Here is a 21,519-nt window from a genome sequence, read left to right as displayed (position 1 = left end):
ACAACTGACCACAGCTGGTGATGTGCCTTGTCACAGCTGGACTTGTGCTCATGGTGTTCCTTTTAGCTCATTTTTTCTTTGATTTAGGAAATTAGTAGAACAGCAGCCACAAGGAGGGCCCCAACTTCAGGAGCACTGTCATTTTGCTTGTACTTGGTGTATACAAAGTACCTTCCGTTTATTTGCACAAAGTAGTTAAAACAATCCAAAAAGGTTTAATGCAAACAGCTGAAGAAAGCTCTGCTGGCTGTGATATGACACATAACTGTATCTTACCAGTCTTTACCTTCACATATCCCTAATGCAAACAGAAGGCAAAAAAATATAAAAAAACAAGGAGGTGCTTATATGTTCCTGAGAAGTGTTTTTCATTATTCCCTGGGAATGAGGGGACAGTGACTGTTGTCCACCCTGACCCAACCAAACTTTCAGTCTGGTTCCCTTTGGCATATGTGTGACCAAGTGGGGCCATGTAGGCTGGCCAGGGACTGCCACACAGCCAAGAGATGAGGCTGCCAGGCCCTAGGGTGGCCAATGGCACCTCCAAACCCATCCCTGGTCAGCTGCAGGTGCCATATAAACATGTTTAGTGTCTTAACAGTTCAAAGGGGGCTGCCAGGTCAAGGGAGGCCATAATTTCCCTGCCCTGGGGCCCATGTGGGGAGGGCTGTGTCCAGGGTCTCCTCAGAGGGTACAGACCTAGCATGAGAGGTATCAGCCACGAGCTGTGAAAAGGGAAATTCCCACTGGACATAGGGAAGCAACCTTTCCATAGCAAGGGGGTGAGGCACTGGGACAGGTCACCCAGGATGGGAAAGCCTAGTTTGAACACCCTTGTAAATACTCAAACCTAAGCATGGCCCTTCCCTGAACATGATCTTAAACTTGGGTTCCTTCCCAAGCCACAATCAACCCTACATTATTTTTTTTCTGGGTTTTTCACATTTAGCTGTTTGTTTCTTATTTTATTTTCCTGACTTGTCTTTTTGACTTGACTTGGCTGCAAGCTTCTCAGCTTCCCTCGCTCCTGTTGTCCTTCCTCAGATCCCCTCACAACACCTGCAGTCACAGTAAGGCAGAGCAGCAAAACACAGACTGACAAAGCATTCATCCTCTCCTAATCTTCCTCTCCTGTTGTTCCAGGGGCCAGAGAAAACAGGCTCAAACCCTCCCGTGTGTATAACAGCAAAGACAGCCTAGGTGCCAGTGCTGCAGAGCCATCCAGTCAGACCTGTGGAAGAAATGCATTAGGAAAAACTGAGCCTTTTCCCAAGTAACACTGAGGAACTGACAATTCTGAGCAGCTTGGGGATGTTAAAGAGGAGAACTGGGGAGTCAAACTGCGCTCAGACACTATCTGCAAAGCTACAGCCAGAGGCAACTTTCTCTGGTCACCAAACTGCTACATCCTGATAATATGCTTTCTCTCTTATATCCCAAAGGACTTTTACTCACAGAAATACCTGCTGAAAGTCTGAAATGCTGAAGAGGACTTAATAGTTCATCCTTGATAAACACCTCCATACAGGGCAAAAAATTTTGGGGGGGAGGGGATGGGCTTACCATATCATTCTCCCCATCACAGAAAAGCACAGGAGCAGTCTGCCTGGTTTCCATGCAAGGGTTAAAATACTTTATGGACTTTTGAAGAGAAAGACAGAAAAGGAATTTTATAATCATTAACCATTTGATTATTGTCACTTTATGGACTTAGGTCTAACATTAAAGATGAAAGACTAAAATAAAGAACTTGAATGTCAGACACTGTCAGTATCTTTACCTGTGTCCTACAATAAGATGAGAAACATACTGAGAGTTGTTAATCAACTAGCAGTTAACAACAGTTTCCATGTTTTTCATCCTCACAAAGAGATGTTTTATTGCTTATTAGTACCTTTTCTGAATTGATGTAAATAAAACCTTACAGCAATACTGCTGATCATCCAGGAAACACAGAACCAGATGGGGGAAATTCCCTCCTGTAATTTCCAGAGATTTTCGGACTCCTTTGATAAAGCAAAGTGCATGAGAAGGCAGTAGCCGGAAGGAACATGGCCAAATATGGGGATTTAATCATTGCATAATCTCTGATGAGTACATGCGTAAGTACCAAGCAGAAAAGTTCCAGAGGTAACTTGCTCAATATCTCTGGAGCTTTAGAGGCTGTGATGCAACCCAGTGATTTCAGGCAATTCAATACTTGCATGATTGACAAAAGTTGTTATCTGAGGAAGAAGCCAATTTTCACTAATTATAGGTTGCAATTCATACATGACAGTTCTAGAAATAATTGAATGGCATTGCTTTGATGCAATTATGGACAAGATATATGCCTGTTGGCAGAAATTAACTTTCCATCTATCGAAAGTGCAGGTTATGAGGAGACCTGGTGAACCTGTCATGAACATCCTGGCAGCATCCCAGCACTGCTGATTGCTTCCTGCTACGTACATACAGAAGCTAAATATCTAGTGTTCTGAGGGCAGATTTCTCTCTGCAAAGTTAGTTCTACTCTGTCTACAGTCCCTTGGGGTAGCCAACCACCCTTTCACAGAAATGGACCTCTCAAACATGATGGCAAAGCCTATAACTGGAAAGGAGAATGAAAAAAAGTCTTCACTGGATTTGTGTGGCAGGGTTTTGGGTAGGTACTGGCAGTGGATGCTCTTCTAGAATCTTCTCCCATGTCTGGCAGAGGCAATGCCAGCTAGCTCCAAGGAAGGACTCAGTGGACAAGGCTGAGCTCATCACTGACAGTGGTATCATCTCTGGGATAATGTATTTAGGAAGGGGGAAAAAGCCCTGTGCAACTGCAGCCAGAGAGAAGAATGAGTATGTGGAGGATGGATACATGAAAACACTCTGCAGACTCCAAATTCAGTGCAGAAAGAGGGGCAGGACCCGCTCCAGGTGCCAGGGCAGAGGTTCCCCTGAAGCCCAGAGTGCAGGCTGTGGTGAGGCACTGCCCATGCAGGAGCAGAGATCCACCTGCAGCCCCGGAGGACCCCACGTCAGAGCAGCTGGATGCCCAAGGGAGGCTGTGACCCCTTGGGAAACCCACACTGCAGCAGGATCCTGGTAGGACGTGTGGCCCCATGGAGAGAGGAGCCCAAGGAGAGGAGGGAGATAGTGTGGGGGCAGTAGAGGTTACATGTGATGAAGTGACCAAAACCTCCATTTTCATACACCTGAACTGCTGGGGGAAGGAGGTACAGAAAATCAGGAGTAAAGATAAGCCCAGGAAGAAGGGAGGTGTGGAGGGAAGATGTTTTAAGATTTGATCTTACCTGTCATGATCCTACCTTGATTCGATTGCTAAAAAATTTAATGAATTTCCTCAAGTTGAATCTGTTTTGCCTGTGCTGGCAATTGGTGATTAATCTCTCCATGTCCTTGTTTTGGTCTCTGAGCCTTTCCTTATTAACCTCTCCTCTGTCCAGCTGAGGAGTGGAATGATAGAGCAGCTTTGGTGGGCACGTGGCATCCAGCCAGGGTTAACACACCAGTCAAAAGAGGAAACCTTAAAAACAATTAAAACCTGTCTGCCAAGCTGGGCTCTAAGTTACATTATATTTCCTTTGATACAGCCCTAGTTCTTTTCCAGTTTAAATTTGTTTTTATTTTATTTTATTTTTTATTTTATACCTTTTGGCATAGTAAACACAACAGCAGAAACATTTTGACTAATATGTTTCTGATCCTTAAAGTAGTCCAGAAGTGTGGATTTTCTGAATAACTTCTACAAAGGTGGGAAGAAAGGAAGGAATCACTTGAAAGGATTTTACACTATCTCCTGCAAGAGACTGAGACCACCAAGTGTCATTTGGAGACAAAAAGAAACCTGATTACAAAAAGTAGCAACATAATTAATTAAGTAATGTAACTAAATTAATGTAATGCAAGGATACTACACACCTTAGACACAGATGTGTTTAACATCCCAAAATCTTCACCAAAAAAAGCTATCAGCAACTTTTCAGCACAAGAGTGGTCATACAGCCACGCTGAGCCTGACCCTCACCACTTCTACACAAATCAGTGCTTCACTACTTCAGTTTGGCTGAGAATTTCCCCAAGATGCATAGATCCCAGAGAAGATTTGGGAAAGGAAAATTGCTAGAGCCAAAATCTACAGCCTGAACATGAAAATGCCTTCCAATACTAATAAAATGAGGCTTGCACTTCAAAAATGTTTAATTCAGAAAGAGGAGGAAAAGATACTATGCCTTGGCAATTATGAAAGAGAAATATGTGACATTTTCTGAATGTTGAAAGTAAAATATAAGAATAGAAGGAGAAAAAAAAAATCTATGACTTAAAATTTTCATTAAAATGCAGTTTTAGGTTGGCTGAAACTGTTAATTAATTAAATTGAAACATGATTTTGTATAAAATTAGAAGAGAACTATTAAGAAAATGGGAAGCTGCTTTCGTTGTGTTCTGTTTGCTTCCTCCAAAAGACCTAAGACAAATAATCCAAACCTTACAAAGAAAAGAGAAAAAAGAACTAAATAACATGAAGTGGTAAAGTTTTAAGTTGACCAAGAGAACTCGTGAAGGTTTTACTGTCACAGTTGACATATGGAATATGTGATTACTTGGACTACTTAGTACATTGTTGACAGAGCCAGTTTGTCATGTATTACTGGCAGCCCAGCTTAAAAATACCCAGCCATACCTGCTTATTTGGGATTGCCAAACAAAAACCAACCGAGATTGTTTTAAAGAGCTGTTAGCCAAGGCTGTAGAGTGGCTGTGTCACAAAACCTGGCAGAGCAGCTGTGGACACAGGCAAGTGCTGCAATCACTGCAGCTTTCCAGCACTACGTGGTTGCATTATAGGGACTTCCCTGAGAGCTTAAAATCACAACAGCCCTGGACTTTCCTCTTTCCAAGAGGCCTGCTCTTTTCCCAAGGAAACCACACCACCACATCCCTTCCATGCTGACTCTTACAGGTTCTTTTGCATAACACAACTGAGATCACTGACTTTCTTCCCCTCCTATACCCCTTTGCTGACCTTGGTTAGCACCCCTTGATTTCTGCAGAGGCATTTGGAGGCCTTAGAAAGTGCAGCCTTGCCCTAGCTCCTGTGAAGGAAGCCATCTGCCAGGGTAATTTTTCCTCTCTTGCTGCAGGGTTCCCTTGGCTGCTTCAAGCATTCTCTTGCTTGTCCCCATTTTCAGAGTCTTTCTTGCCTATTGCTAGTCCAGACAACTCCAGCCAGCCCCAAAAGTGTCCTGTTGGTTGGGCTCCTGGCTAGGGCTTTGAGGAGGGTGCTGTGTCCAACCCCTCAAGCCTGCTCACAGCCATCAGGGGCTCCTGTAAACAAGGCAAGAACCAGAGACAGAAGAACTGTTTTAAGCAAGAACAGATGTTTTAAGTCAAGCAATGTGGACTTGACAGAAATCTGTAATTCCAAAGTGACCTGTGTTTTACAAGAACATCTCCTCAAGTATGTTCAGCCTTCCTCAGATCAAAGACTGGTCCTTTTTCTAGTTGTCTTTATACCCAGCCTAGGCCATCGAGGCATATGGGAACCAGGGCCAGAGCTCCAGGGTACAACACACACTATAAATGCTTTGCCTTTGAAAGAACTCACAGGAAGGTGAAAGCACATGGAGAAAAACTTGGACCACATTAAAAAAATATTCTTCATTAAAGGGATAAAACCTAACACACTGCTGATGAAAAAAAAAAACCAAACAACAAGCAAAAACAAAACCCCTAAAGACTTTAATAACTCTACCATCAAAACTCTTTGGGGCTGGCAAGAAATCAAGGTATTAGAAGAACTCAGGACATTTTAAGTGGAAGTATTCTTACATTTAAACAAACAGTAGCAGCATTAACAGACTTATTTTAAGTCTGTTACAGTTGTCATTAGAGGTTTAGCATTAAATGAAGCAGCCAGATTGTTATGACCACTTGTGAAAATGTGACAAATGCTCTTCCAGCAGGACTTTACTGCTTGAGCTGTTGCAATGATACAAAGTCTCCCACGGTGTCTGTAATGACATGCACCTTGAGGATAAAAAATGTAGAGAGAATGTGCTGAGCTGAAACTTCCTACATACACACAGGTTGTGCAAACGTAAATTTGCATCTCTGAAATGAGATGTCCATCTGTGACAACAGGACAATATCTGCCACTAGTGGGAGGTCTGTGGGATACGTGTACAGGGGAACACGCCCTGGAAAGTGCTCTTTCAACATAGAAAGTGCCTTCCAAATCCCTTCCGGTTTTTCCTCTCATTTTTCTTTGGCAAGCCACAGTGAGTGAGCATTAATCACTGCAAGTATTAACCATTTCAAATGAGATTACTTTGACGTATATATCACTCCCCTCTTGTTAATTAACTGGAGATTTTAAAAGTATGCAATCCAAGAAAGACTAAAGCACAGGTATTACATGGCATTGTTACAAAAACTACATATAAGATGTTAAAGTCATCAGGCCAAATCATCAAGTAACAAACCTGGAGATAGGGGAGGTTTTTGTGGTGCTGGGATAAGCATCCTACATACATCTATATCTAGCTGTAGTTAGAAATTCTAAAGGTGAAGCTTAATAGAATCTTTCATATCATTCCTCATCTTCTAAAATGCGCTTTTTCTCATTTTTTGTTACCATGTGTCACTTTTTTCTCACCAGAATAATCTTTCCCCACTTCATTGAGAAACAACAAAAAGCTGCTGTTCTTCCTTTAAATACTGATGGCTTCTATGCCATTAGAAGAGCTGACAGACAGTGTAGGGGACAGAGGGACACCAGAGCCCAGTACACTCAGCACTTGCACAAAAGTCAACTGCAAACCTACAGCAGTGACCTCATAATATTTTATTAGAAAGGAAAATCCTCAGAGAATTTCACTGACAAGGGAGTAGTTCCTGTCCTCCACTGATGATCTGGAAAAAAAAATAAAAGGAAAACTAAAGGATCTACTTAAGGTTTAATCTGTTCTGTAGGCCTTTCTGTTCTGCTGTCATTGAATGCAACAGGAAGGTTTCCTCCACCTTCCAGCACCTCACTTCTTTGCACCCCTCAGCTGGGAGAGCAGAGTGTGCTTTGTGCCAGAAAAAGTGAGAAAGTAAAAGTTTATTCAACCAACCCAGTCCTCAGGCAACCAAATCCAGTTCTCAGAGAGTGGGCAACACTTTTATTTGGAAACCTCCCAAGGTGTCTGAGAGATTTTTGCAAGAGGCACAGAGCAAATCAGAGACCTGCAATGCAGGTCACTGTCATGCAAATAAGGATGCCTGTAAAGCCTTGGCAATGCTTTCAAAGGGACACACACTGTAATTGGATGCTCCCTACCCACCCTCTCACAATTACATCAGTGATCTTTCACCTACAATGAATTCAGCAACTAACCTGTAACCAAAAGGAGACAAACCAGCCAGTGACATATATTGCAGAAAGGTAATGCAATGTAACTTTCCCTGGCCAATAAGAGATTAAGAGGGTAAAGCCCTTCAAATTAGCACTTGCTCAGACTTCATTGTTTACAAAAGGGACATAAAGCATGGCCAAAGTAGGTTCACCCAGTCTTTATAAACTCATCACAGGACTTCTGTGTGCTCCATACCATGTTAGTAGCACATTATGACAAGAGGTCCACATCTTGTTCATGCCCAAGTGTGCCAATAAAAAAATGCTGCCTGTAAGAAAAAAGAATTAAACCCCCTCAAAATGTCTCAGAGTGATGATTAATGGCACAGCTGTTTGTTCCAGATCCTGAATTGCTACCAGCAGCCACTTCCCTGCATGGTGCCAGTGGCAGTGGGCGCTCCAGTGACAAGAGTTAAGAAGAGTGATTGATAAAAAGAGTAGGCATTATCCTTAGGTAAGGTACAGCATAGTGAAAAATAGCCTTACAGCATTACTTTTTTAGTAAGAAAGCAGCTGTAAATGTACATTTAATCCAAGTACCTGAGACGTTATTTTGGTTGAATGCATTTCCTAACCTACCCTTTGCAGGAATGCCCCTAGTACCTTCTATCTAAATATCCCAAACTAAACTTTGCATATTCATTTTTGTGTCTCAGATGAAAAGCACCTAAGCCCAGGATGTGAATGTCTTGCCACATTAGGAACCCGGGGCAAGATTCAGAAGAAAGTAATGGAAACACTCACCCACACACTGTGGGATTCAGGGCCAGGCTGTGGAGAGCAGCTCATTCCCAAAGTGAGCATGCAGTACATGAGAAAAGATAAAGATCAGCTGATCCATAAGTCAGAAAGTGAACTTTTCTTGGGGATACTCCTGGGTCTGAGAAATCTAACAAAAATACACTTTATTCTTTATAACTGCCATTGGAACCTTTCTGTGCATAGGCTGTATTTGGCCACAAATGGAGAAAAATCTTCAGTATTAGCCACAGAAAATTTTCTGAGCTATCACTTCCTTTAAAGAACAAACTACACACTCTTCAAATAGAATAAGCCATCAGTTTGATTTGAAGAAGCCTCTTTGTCTGAGTTGGACAGGTGTCAAGAAGCAGATATGATTTGTGAGATGACAGTCAGTGCCCAACCAGACAGAGAGACACCTCACACTACCAACATGAGCCTTTCAGCCTTGGTGCCATCCTGTGAAGCACCAGAGATAATATCAGGATTGAGTGCAAGGGGCAGCAGAGGCAGGAGACAGTACCAAGATGACAAAGGTTTTCAGTCTTGTTCTTTTTCTTTCTTTCAGTTTATTTTTTCAGTTCTTTTTCATTCTTGTTCTTTCAGTCTTGTTCCCCTCTCAGAATTTTCCTATCTCCTTGATTCATTAGAGACTATATTAGATTATCTCTTCAGGATACACTACTACCATAAAACTCACCTTTCCTTCACTCTAACAGAATCTTCCCTTTCCCAAATGAACAGAAGTGGGATATCAGCTAGCAGATCACCCAGCCCACTCTCCAAGCAGAGCAACACTTCTGCATCTAACTACACCTTGTGAAAAGAGCATAGTCCCTTTCAAACCCAGCAGCTAAGCTCTGCTGCAGGCATCTTATGGCAGAGGGCTCAAGTTGACCAAAAACTTGTATAAGCTCATCACAGTTCTACAGTCTTCTTCCATTTGGCATTCAGAAGTGAATCAGTGAAAAAACAAAAAATTTTAACTACAAACAAGATGGGTTGAAGACTATGGGAAAGAAGAGATAATGGGTAAAAGAGGATCTGAAAGCAGAGAAACCAAACATCAATGCCTGAAAGTTACTTAAATCATTCATTCTCATTATTGCATTACAGGAAAAACAGAATTTTGCAGTTTTTCTCAATGTCAAGAAATTTGAGTTGGATTCTTCAATAAGTCAATTCAAACCCCAAGTAAAAGTGTTTCCCTCAAGAGTTCTCTGCATTTTAGCAAGAGTTCCTAAGAATAAAACCAAATGCATGTATAGTCAGTGTTCTCCCAGAGGGGCTGTCACCTCCTATAGCTACAGGGTCAATAGAACAGGAAGAACCAAGATAACTCTAGGATCAGTGTCAGCAGTGATTAATGGCTGGGAAAGAGCCCAAGGGAATTGTTACATTCCTTCCATGCATTAGTTTCACATACATTACAGATGCTGCCAGCATGTGAGGAGTGCCTGGTGATGCACCATGAGTCACATGGCTCCGTTTGAGACAGTCCTGTGAAGAGCAGAGAGGAACATGATGATCCCTATGGCTCCCACCCAGCTCAAGGGGTTTTATGACTCCAGGAGTGCACAGCACTGTCCCAAGCAGGAGGAGGTGGTTTCATGGACAAAGGCCAACAAACAAGTTATAAAGGCAAGAGGCAGGGATGGCCCCTCTAACATCACTAACCCTGTAATATTGGATTGTTGAGGGGTAGAAGGCAAAGGCTGCAAAATCTGGCCAAGAATGAAGGCAAAAGAGGCTGACCTGAGACACTTCTCTGACCCAGCAAGAAACGCCATACCTTTTTCATATTCATGTACATGTCCATAAAGTTACTGTTCCATTTTACTGTGTGTGAACCAATATGCTGCCTTCCTCTGTTTGGATAATTCACTGTTACAAATATGTACATTTTCCTACTGTACTGGTCATATTCCTGAATAATTATTACATCCCTCATTCCCTCATCCCTCAGACCAACATGTGGTGGGACCAGGGTGGGAGTGGATCTAAATTTGCATAAATACTTTTTTTGTGAAAATCTGTACATTTCACAGAGTATACTCTGCTGTTGTGAGTCCCACTGAATCTTCTGAAGCTGGCTATAGGGCAGCTATCCCCATATTCAGCAGCACTGTAAGAACTTGTCAAAGCAAAAAATCTCACAAATTTGCCAGCAAATAAGTCAAGAGGATGCAGAGCAGGGTGTTTTACTTTTTACCTTTTAAATTTATCAGAATAGTTTGAAACATTTAAGTGGTGTGGATACCTTCCAATCTTACAGCAGTGGTATTTGCTCCTCCTCACCTCTGTAACTACCCATGCACAGGTACAGCTCTCTCTTTAATATAGCCCAGTTTGAGGCACAGATGGCTCCCAAGCCACATATCCTGTCAAATAGACACAAAATTCTCTGGGAACAGAATTTCCTCTATTGATTTTGTGTCAGGCAGACACTAAACTGTAGTTTGGGTCTTGATTCACTGCTGCCTTGGGCAGAGACGGGCCAGGATTATCTGGCTGTTCCTTTAAGGGTGCTGAAAGAAAGCCAGCTGGAGGCCTTTCCAAAGGAGGTGTCAGAGCAAGCTGTAATACCAGAAGAACAGGAAAAAACCCAAACAGAGTCCAGTAGCTGCAATACACACAGGACAACTAGAAGTGAGACTGGGAATACTAAAAGGAGGCTTTTCCCTTGGAAGTAAGAAAGGAAGAGCTCCAGCACAGAAGGTATGATTATATATGAACTTTAGAAATATGAAATCCTGGAATGACAAGGAAAAGTGGGAGGAAAGAAGAGAGCAATCCCATGGGGAGCTGGGGGGCTGTGTTAGGCTGTGTGTAAAAGAGCAGACAGCTCTGGCACCAAAAATTGCTGAAGGAAAAAAGAAACAGAAGATTGTTTTGTTGTAGAACAACACCAAGGCATCCTAAAACATCTTCAAAAGTGAACAAAATCCTAGATTTATAAATGACAAATTGACCACATGGGATGCCTGAACCAGGAACAAATTGGATCCTTCCCCCTCAAGCTGCAAGGCAGAGCTCTGGTTGTCAGAAGTTTGTAGTTATGAAAGCAGAAAGGAGGGCTTGTACAGCAGCTGCACAGCTGGAGAGGGCTTCACCAAGGGCTGGGGTGTGAGTGGAACACAAACCCCAGAGCAAGTGAGGTGACAAAACCCCAGGGCAGGTGAAGTGACACAATCTCCCACTCCCCAAGGGCAGAGTGGGCTGCCCCTGGGAGCCTCTGCCCTTCCCAGCTCAGCAGCAGTGACAGGCTTTTTCTGCACAACTCCTTATATCAAGTGGGAAAATTCTCACCTGACTTTACCTGCCAGCCTAACACTGGCACCTCAAAGAGCAGAAGTGCATGTTAGAGGTACAGGTCTAGCCCAAAACCCTAAACAGTGCTGACTCACACTCTCGATGCCTTTCTCAGAATCCCAGGAAGCATTCCCATGGCACTGGGGTGCTGCCTGGCTCTCATGATTACCGCGTGGGAGGAGAGCCAGGGGATGTGACTCAGTGAGCACCATCCTGGGCCCAGACTGGTCCTGCCAAAGCCACGCTTGCAGCAGACTGATGTTCCAACAGCTGGGAGGAAGGAGGGGCAGAAACGCTTCCTTCCTGGAGAACTCCGTGTCTCACAGTCCTCCCGAGCTCGTTTTGCCTTGCTGGGGCCACCTTGCCATCTAGTGGTTCACACTGCAGAGCTGACACACAGCTGGGTTCCTTTCTGCTGGAATCCTGTAATGCCCATGCTTTCAGCCCTTTCACACCAAAGGAAGTAATTCAAATGCCCCTGGATCTGCACTTATTTCTTAGTGTGTCAGGCTGTCAGTAAAATGTGCTGTCATAGCATGAAGTTGGAAAATATGCGTAATGCCTACTGCATTATATATATCATATCCTATAAAAAAGGATCCTCGGCCCATCCAACCTGGAGTGATATACTCATCAGGACATGACTGCTTTGGGTTGAATAGACCTTCTCCAGCTTTTACCAAAAAGTTTGTGAAAAAACACTGCTTCATTTTAAAGATTTTTATAAGATTCATTTTTTGCCCAAAAAAAGAAAGAGTTTTCAGGAGGAAAGTAGATAAAAGTCAAAAGCAGAGTGATAGAAATCCCATCTGCTAATATGCAAAGTCCAAAAGGCTCCAAAACATAAACTGCACACATTTAAGATTCTTGACATTGCCTATACTAACATGAATATGGATATTAACTTACTGTCTATTTCCTTTTCCTGTCCCCATTACACCCATTTTGACTTTTCTTTGGGCTCTGTCCAGCAGAGTTGAAAATTTTAATTTATTCCATCACCTCACCTAGTGACAAGAACAAAAATACCTGCTTCATTTCATTTTAGCATGAACTGTTAACTTTCTGTGACCACTTTTATAAATGGAAAATATGATGTCTGTATCCAAAATGGACTTCTCATGCAGATAATCCCAGATGAGAGTCTGGCTTGATATCATTTCTGAATTACTTAGCAGCTCCATCTGCTAGGCTCCAGAGTTATCTTCGTCATTCAACAAGGTGCTTGGCTGTGATCAGTCATGGTGTCAAGGGAAATCTCAGTGCTCAGCTGTCTTCAGCACTTCAATCTAGAAAGGTTTTTCCTGTGTTTATATTGGTCAGTGCAGATGGAATGACAGGGTAGTTTGTCTCCCAGTTAAGGATCTTCAAACTCATTTTTTATGCACTTTCTACAAAGAGAGCAGTAGACAAATGTGAGGAATAACTGCTCACTTTAACATTATAAATAAAATTTATTTTGAACTGTCAACCTCTAAAGAGCACTCCTAGGCATTAGAAACCACAAAATAAAAATCAATTACAAGATTTTTTTGCACTTGCATGGGCAATATCATTATTCTAACAAACTTTATCCTCAGCTTTGCTGCAGAGGCCATGGGCTGCTGGAAGCAAGAGAGAACCAACACCTGGACTTTCCCCACCTTGATTCTATGCCTCTACGGATTCTTCTACATGATGAAACCATCAGAACCTTTCCTAACACCATACCTAATGGGACCAGATAAAAACCTGACCACAGATGAGGTATGATTTTATTCTATGATTTCTTTTAATTGAAGAAGTGAAAATAGAAAGGGAAAACATGGTTTAAAGGTTTTTTTAAAAATTAAAAGGAAAAAAAAGCACAAATGTAATCGGCTCTGGCAGGTTACAATTTGCAGCAAACTGTATAAATAAAAGATCCATTTAATGGATCCAAGATCCATTTGCCTGCCCAACAGTCCCATGCTAATTCAATGTGATTATATATTTCATGAATTCCTTGAGTGAAAAACCTTCCCTCTACATCACCATTTAAAATACATGAGCTTTCTTTCCTCAACAACCAAACCACTGACATTTCTGTTCTAGGTTACCAACCAGATTCTGCCAGTTTGGACATACTCCTACCTGGCTCTCCTTTTCCCAGTGTTCCTGCTCACAGACTATGTGCGCTACAAGCCCGTCCTCCTCCTGCAGGGCATCAGCCTCATCCTCACGTGGCTCCTGCTGCTCTTTGCACATGGCGTGCTGGCCATGCAGCTGGTGGAATTCTTCTATGGCATGGTCACAGCCACCGAGGTGGCCTATTATGCCTACATCTACAGCGTGGTCAGCACCCAACACTACCAGAGGGTCACCAGCTACTGCAGGAGTGCCACTCTGGTGGCAGCCACCGTGGCCGCCGTGCTGGGACAGCTGCTGGTGTCCTTAGCACACGTCTCCTACTTCTACCTCAACGCCATTACCTTGGCTTCCGTGTCCCTGGCATTCCTGTGCGCCTTCTTCCTGCCCGTGCCCCAGAGGAGCATGTTCTTCCACAAGAAAGATGCCCCTGAGCCTCTGCCAGGGCCTGGCAAAGGGCTGCCTGCGGGTGCTGCCCGCGGGCCCTGGAGCTGCCAAGAGGAAAGGAGCCCCGATGCTGCTGCCAGGGCCGCGAGCCCCCAGCCCCAGGCTGGCAGGGCCGGGCCCCACAGGCGCGTGCTCAGCGTGCTGCTGCAGCTGGGCAGGGACCTGAGGGATTGCTACGGCTCCCGCAAGCTCCTCTACTGGTCCCTGTGGTGGGCTCTGGCCACGGCCGGCTTTAACCAGGTGGTGAATTATGTGCAGGTGCTGTGGGACTTCCGAGCCCCCTCGCACAGCTCTGCCGTGTACAACGGAGCTGTCGAAGCAATAGCAACATTTCTGAGTAAGTCAGTGCTTAAATATTGATCACAATGAGCTCCTCTGAAGTTTCACTGTAGTAAACTTTCAAAGTGCCATTCCATTGCAGGCGCTCCAGGGAGCCAGTGCACACACACCCTGTGCATTCCAGACCTAGGTCTTTGATGTACAACAGCTCAAATGTGAGCTATTTTGGTTTTTCTTTAGTAGCAAACAATGAACTGCAACTTACCAGTACACAGAAAGTGTGCAAGTCACATAGACACTGCATCTAGCTGGTAAATCCATTCAGAAGCAGCCCTATTTCTTTGGATGAGGCTATTGGGTGGAGGTTATTTTTTTCCACAAAACAATTGTTGCCATGTTTCCATAACAATGCCATCAGCTTACACAGATGGGAGAAGTTTTCATAAAAAATTTTACACAAAAAGAACTTAATCCTCTCATTTAGATTCTTTTTCTAGTGAAATACCCTTATGCAACGAGACAAAAAGAAAAATTTTAGTCTTTGCAAAATACAGATTTTTAGGGAAAAAAGATTCTGTGAATTTGTACAATCTTATTATGAACCATTCCACTTCTGTACCAGGAGCAGATGCTTGCACCACACAAGCAAAGTGAGGTTATCAAAAGGTAACATCAGAGGATACCACCCTGCCTTGGCTCACATTGTGCCGTTGTAAAGAACTTGCACAAGACCTGGGGGTGTGGTTTACCAGGTAAAAGAAACACATCTGCCTCACACCTAGTCATTCAGGTCACCTTTACAGACATTAAGAAGAAACAGAGACTACTTTTGCAGCAGGCAACTAAATAGACCACGTAAATCATGAACTTGAAGACCTCCTGTAGTATCTACTCCTTACTGAATTTCTCTCTCTCGTGGACTTGCCTATTTCTCAGTGTCTAAGTATAGAAGTTTGTAAATTGTCTAGAACCCCTAAGAAGGGCAGTCAGGTGGCTTAACTTTGCAACAGATGCATATTCTAGGAGGCCCACAAAAAACAAACCTATCCTTTCTTGTTCCATGGATATACTTCCTTGATGCCTCAAAACTCATTTTTTTGACAGTTTACCCCCTCTATGAGGTGGACAGAGCTAAACTGTTCAATTGAAGGTTTACTAGCCTAGCTAGGAGAAGGTGGAAGAATTTCCTTCTTGACTCCAAAACATGTTCCTAATTCTCTCCCCAGAGATACATGCTGTGTACAGACACCTAAATAATAAATCCTTCTGCATTACAGTTTATCCTGTGAAGTGGAATAAAACACTAAGAGCAGAATGGCAGAAAATTTATATATGCAGTTGTCTTAAAATGACCAGTCATCTGCACAGCTGCAGAAGGCATCAGAAATGCTTTCAAACTTCAGACTATTCTGCTTCATTATTCAGCATTGCTTTTTGGCATGTGAGTGTGGCAAGACTTGGTCATACAGCTGTGGAACAGATACAATATTTACAAGTATTTTTTTCTCTTTTTCTAGGCTCACTAACATCTTTCCTAGTACAGTATGTGAAGATTAACTGGGACTATTTTGGAGAACTGGCTTTAGGGATCTTCTCTGCAATAGATGCCAGTTGTCTGTTTCTCATGCACTTCTCTACCAGCATCTGGGCATGTTATGCTGGATATCTCATTTTCAAGGCATGCTATATGCTCCTCCTGACAATAGCAACGTAAGTACAAAACATCACAATGTTGCCATCATGCACAGAATACTGACCCTACTTTGAGTTTGCTTTGGGCATCCTTTTCCTCAGAGGTAGCTGACCTAATGCTAGACATAACTGTTTAGGTAAGGACAAGAACACTAAAATGTCTGTTTATGCTGTTTTCATTCTTCCAAACAACCAGGAAAGAAAAATTGTCAAAAGGAACTCGAACATTTACCTAAGCAGAAATTAAACAAGGCACAAGGTAATGTAATTACTAAAGGCAATGGTAACAGCAAAATGTAGAAGCCATTTTCCTCCTTTCCTGGTATAAAAGATGCAAAGTGAACAATAGGGACAAGCATACCTTGACAGCCATCCTTTAGGATCACCATATGCCTAGATCCCCTACTGATAAATTTTTTAGCATGCCATGAACTGCATGAATGCAGGAAAATACTCAATATAAAGTGTTCCTCAACATAATTTTATAGATATAATCATTAATGATATTAAGATGTAAAGAAGGAATAAAAGGGAACATAGGATATATAAACTCAGATATGATCTCATAGGAGACCAAGCTATTCTGTTGTCAGAAATAGAAATGTATAAATAATATTAACAACAAATATTTTATCCTGTGTATTAAATATAAAATGTTATTGCTCCAGTCATTTTCTTGTTTGGAATGTCTTTAGACATACCACACTATTTCATTAGCAAAAATACTGCATGCATTTTGTGTCAAACACCAAAATTAATCTGATAGAGTTTTAAAAAATTGCTAACATTATTATGCATGGCAAGATTATGCCTATCTTGAAAGAAGCATATGAGCTCTTATTCGTCATTTTGGTAGACTGTTATTACATTTTAGTTAATTACACCTGGACTATTTAAATATATTCTAAAATAAACCCAACAAAGTAAAATCTTGCAAAAATCTCCCAAGCTAAAGTCATTGAAAATGAGTCCTGAAGGAATAACACCCTTTTGTTTGTATAGAAACTTTGCAGGTATATGTTGCAAAGAAAGATGTTCTGATTATTGTCATAAAAGTAAAAATCTACAGGCTCTTGACAGAAATAAGCAGCATGCTACCTCCACTGTCAAATCACAAAGCAAAATGTGACTCATCACCACAGAAAGCTTGGTTAGAAGATACCCAGAGTGACCTCCCAGCCAGGGCAGAACTGCTTCCAGTGTCAGCTTCTAGCCATGGCCTCTGTACAGCCTGTCTGTACAGTCTATGCAGGCAGAGAAGGAACAAAGTGGAAGGGTATAGATAACATAAATTCTACCTGATCAGCTGAAAGCAGGGGCTAGAAAAGCAGCCCATGCAGTTAAAAAAAAAAACATTAAAATACACTATGGTACCCCAGACTTTTTTTTTTTTTTTTTTTTTTTTGAGAAAGCAAGGAAGCAAACAAACAAATGAAGCACCATTTCCTCTGTCCTTGATGCACCATCTCCATGAATCATTATCTCTTCATCAACTGCTAGACAGCAATAGATTTCCCAGTGGGAGGTGACTGACGTGCCAGTTTCCCCTTAGGTTCCAGATCGCTGTCAATCTGAGCATGGAACGCTATGCCCTGATGTTTGGGTTCAACAACTTCATTGCCCTGCTGATCCAGACCAGTCTCACAATAGCTGTGGTAGATTCAAGAGGCCTGGGACTGGACATAGTGACTCAAGTAAGTGAGTTACCTTACTACCTGTTTACTGCTCAGCCAAATAATCTTCAAAATTCCTATGCCAAAGGACAACTTAATTCTCTTTCTTCTATAGAAATCCAGAAATCGTGTTTTTCCCTTGTCATTCTTCATCACTGTTTGTCGTCATTCTTTCCTTTTGCCTTTTAATGCATTTAGGATTACAGATGCTGGTCTGTTACTTTTCAAAGGGAGATACACCAGAACATAACTAACCAGGCCCTGCTATCCAACCAGTTTTAGTAGTTAATAGGACACCATCCTTTCTCTTCCTGAAAGCTCAGACTGGTTTTGTCAGATGCAGAATGGGAGTTCAGGACTATGAGGCACAGTCTGGATTATTTGATTTATTTCAGCTCAAGTAACTTTGATTTCCAGCTCAGGAACAAACCTGTTCTGTATCTCAGCATGTACAATAGAGTCTTCCGCCCACAGCTTGGGCACTTTATTGGGATGGGACATCCTATCTTACAACAGTGTCCCTAACTTCAACCCAATGTCACTCATGTTGAAGTCAACTGAAACCCACTGACTTCTGCCATTTTCTCTGATGGGCTCTCAGCTGGGGCAGCTTTTCTACTCTAATGGGTCTGAAAAAGACTAAAGCTATTCACACTCTGCACAGAGAAGGCAAAAGTGACTTTGAGAGAGTAAAGATCAAATCAAACATTAAATCTTTAAAATTAAGAACAGGAATATGTAGGACTTCATAAATAGCCTTGCCACTGTTGTTGGAAATACTAATATAAAATCAACAGTATATTTACTGAAACCATCGTGGTGACAGTTACTGAAATGTGCAAAAGCAAAACAAGAAGTTGGTTTCTTCACAAGAATTATTCATGACAATGTGGGTAATGAAGGTACTTCTACATTTTGCACTAATAGAAAAAAATATCCTGTTCTTATCCCTGTCTGATGTTTATTAAGAGGCATAAGGAATGGAAGAAAGGGGCAGTTCTTCACAATTATCTGCTGTGTACCTTGAAAAGGCAAAAATTCAAGTGTAGAGAAACTGCCAGAACACAAGAAAATCAGAGTGACTGTCATCTTCAGAAAAAGCAGCATTTCTCTAATGTGTCTTTCATTAATTGTTCTGCCTTTTTCTCCTCCTCTCCCAGTTTTTAATTTATGGCAGCTACTTCGCAGTCATACATGGGATTTTCATGATCAGAAGCATTTGTGTGCTGGTCTCATGCAAATGCCAAAGAAATATAGAGAGATCTTGCCCAGAACAGCTGAACCAGGCTGAGCACGAGTCCTGGAAGAAGGGCTCCCAGCAGGGAAGAAGAGCAGCATGCAGGGAACAGTAGTGCAAGAAGAACGTTCAACTGAGCCCTGAAAAGCTATGCTGAATCATTCCAGCACTTCAGCACAACATATGCCAGCAGAGAGCTCACCAGAACAGCACTGTGCCAAGAATAAAAGATAAGTTGCTTTAGATTCTTATTTACATGCATATAAATAGCTTAAAGGCAGTAATTTATACACAGAATCAGAGCAACCACCTTTGCATCCCCCGTGCATGATGGCAGGGGGCAGAGTTCACCCTGCCTTGCTCATTGTAGCTCCTGAACGTGCTGCTGACAAAGCTGCTTCTGTCACATTTGCTGATGCAGTGGCTGAAGGTGCGACTCCCCTTTGCACAGCCCTTGTTCTGAACCAAGGAAGAAAAGATCATGTTTGCATCACTCTATTCTTTCATACTCAGTACAGGCAGATGGGGGACAGACTCCTCCTGTCTCATCCCACAGCTCAGAGCACACAGGCTGCAAAAATCTGGGCTTGCACAACCCATCCTGGGAGCTTCACTGCAACACTGCTACATCACAGTTGTTGCTTGGCCCACATTTGAGAGCTACAAACACTGTGCTGACTTCACAGCAATCTCTGCCGAGAAGGGAATTCAGAGAACAAGTAAAAGGCAAGAGAACCACTCCTTTGCTTGTGCTTTCAGTAAAATTAAATTCAGGACTGATTGTCTTCCTCTTTCAGCAGGAAAATAAATAATATGAAGGGGCTTAAGTAGCACAGCCTAAAACCAGAGAAGGACATTGTGGAGAAATTTAGCTGATTCCACAAAGGAAAATTCCAGATTAACAGGAATATCCAAGAAGATTTATAACTGAAACAGTGAGCATCACATGCTTTTGAGTGCCGAGTGAGGGAAGTCCACTGATCTTAGCCAAGAATTTGGCAGGATCAGCCAAACTCAGAGTTTGTCAAGAAGCTCCAAGTCCTACAGCTAATTTTGTCCAAAAGACAGTCCAGGAGAAGAAAAAAAGAGACTAGAAATGAGTTTGCATAGTGAATGTATAATTTAATATGAACTATATCCATATGCTGAAGTTATTTCTGTAGTGCTGTTTGCTTCTAGCTTCCAATATCTACATCTAACTAATAAAAACCACTTAGCATTTACAGAATATTTTTCCTGTAGAGACACAAGCTATCATTTGTACAGACCAGCTTTTCATATCACTGTCACACACTGCAACTAGACAAAGTGCTCAGAGGCAAGGGCAGACAGGACAGAATCAATTTGTTTCAAGTCCCTAGAAGAATCAGTAGGATCTGACAAAATGAACCTGGCTAATTTTTTAGGCCTTTTGTTTACCACTGTGCATTGTGGGGACATTGCTGTAAACCAGCTCTAAGGAGAACAGTTTAACCATTGCAGTCATCAAAGTGGGAGATTCACTTAGTTTCCAGTGAGAGTTCTTTTCTTGCTGCAGAACTGAGGGCATGATGCTCCTGCCTGAAGAAATAAGGACAGAATACAAGAGAGCAAGGACTACTTTTTCTATTTTTTAAGAATAAGCAAGAATAAGTAGCAATCTTCTTTTGAGGCACTCAGTTTAGAACTAGATGTCAGTCCCAGACTAGAAGTTAACAGGAGCTTGTGTTTAAATTAAAAAGAGGAACTTCATATTTTCAGCTTCATTCTTACGTTCTGGCTAGAGCTAACTCTATGTCTGTAGGATGCCACTGAGAAGCAAAGAAACAGAGCAGACACAATGTATTTGGCTTGCAGCTTTAGAGAAAACCATATTAAGACAACTATCTGTTTTCTTTAAAGACTTTAAATAAAAATGAATCAATTCCTATTCTCTCTAAGCTCCAAAATAATGATTCTGACATTGGAAGCTGGCAGGAAGCATTATGGGGGGAATAGGGGAAGAAGAAAGCAGCCCTTGGGAGTGTTAGGAGGAGAAAGACAAGGCCTTGCTATCCTGGGTTTTCAGCTGCAAATCAGAACTCACCCAGCAATCAGAGGTTTCTACAAGAGTAAGATATACACATGCACCTGTGTGTTTGTGTACCTGCACACACAAACTCTGGAGAGGAGATAGTTGAGACCTGGCAGGTTACAAGGAAATCTGGAACCACAGACTGTTTAGTTCTGCAGGAAAAGGACATTCTCAAAACATCCACCCCTCCTAGCAGCTTTTAGTATGGCTTGTTTTAATTCCAGTGTGTTAAAGGCTTCCATGCAAACATGGAACTCCAGAGCTGGGCACATTCCTCCCCATAGCTGAAACCCCCTCTAAATACACCACTAATTACCTTTGAAACATTGGTGGGTTTGGGCACAAATCTTCCATGAAGATACAGTCCAACAATCTGATATGGCCAGTTTGAGCAAACAAGGAAGGAACAAATAGTGTGTTTGTATTCAAAACATGCAGGTGCTGCCCAAGCACTGTGTGGGCTACCACAGAAACATGAGCCAGCAGCCCTTTCAGCCCCTGCCCAGCAGCACCTTCTCTTCCCAAGGCTCTTTCCCTGCCTCAGAAGCGCTTGGCCAGGGAGGAGGATGAAGGGCAGAGGCAGGCC

The 21,519-nt window shown here is 42.4% G+C and overlaps 1 protein-coding gene across 2 annotated transcripts; it reads left to right on the top strand.

Moving 5' to 3' along the window:
* The first annotated feature begins 10,752 nt into the window (after positions 1–10,752).
* On the top strand, positions 10,753–20,108 carry LOC110483655 (thiamine transporter 2-like). Of its 2 annotated transcripts, XM_021553696.3 has the most exons (6): positions 10,753–10,852; positions 13,027–13,192; positions 13,520–14,336; positions 15,796–15,988; positions 17,523–17,664; positions 18,804–20,108. In XM_021553696.3, exons 2-6 carry the CDS (start codon positions 13,043–13,045, stop codon positions 18,993–18,995), a joined length of 1,494 nt encoding a protein of 497 aa, XP_021409371.2. In that variant the 5' UTR covers positions 10,753–10,852; positions 13,027–13,042; the 3' UTR covers positions 18,996–20,108. The 2 variants fall into 2 exon arrangements, with proteins under 2 accessions (XP_021409371.2, XP_077641771.1); XM_077785645.1 differs by lacking the exon at positions 10,753–10,852 and having other exon boundaries at positions 12,989–13,192.
* The last annotated feature ends 1,411 nt before the right edge of the window (positions 20,109–21,519 follow it).

The sequence above is a fragment of the Lonchura striata genome, chromosome 10, assembly GCF_046129695.1.
Source record: "Lonchura striata isolate bLonStr1 chromosome 10, bLonStr1.mat, whole genome shotgun sequence".
Taxonomy (NCBI): domain Eukaryota; kingdom Metazoa; phylum Chordata; class Aves; order Passeriformes; family Estrildidae; genus Lonchura; species Lonchura striata.
This window is presented reverse-complemented; position numbering and strand designations above follow the sequence as displayed.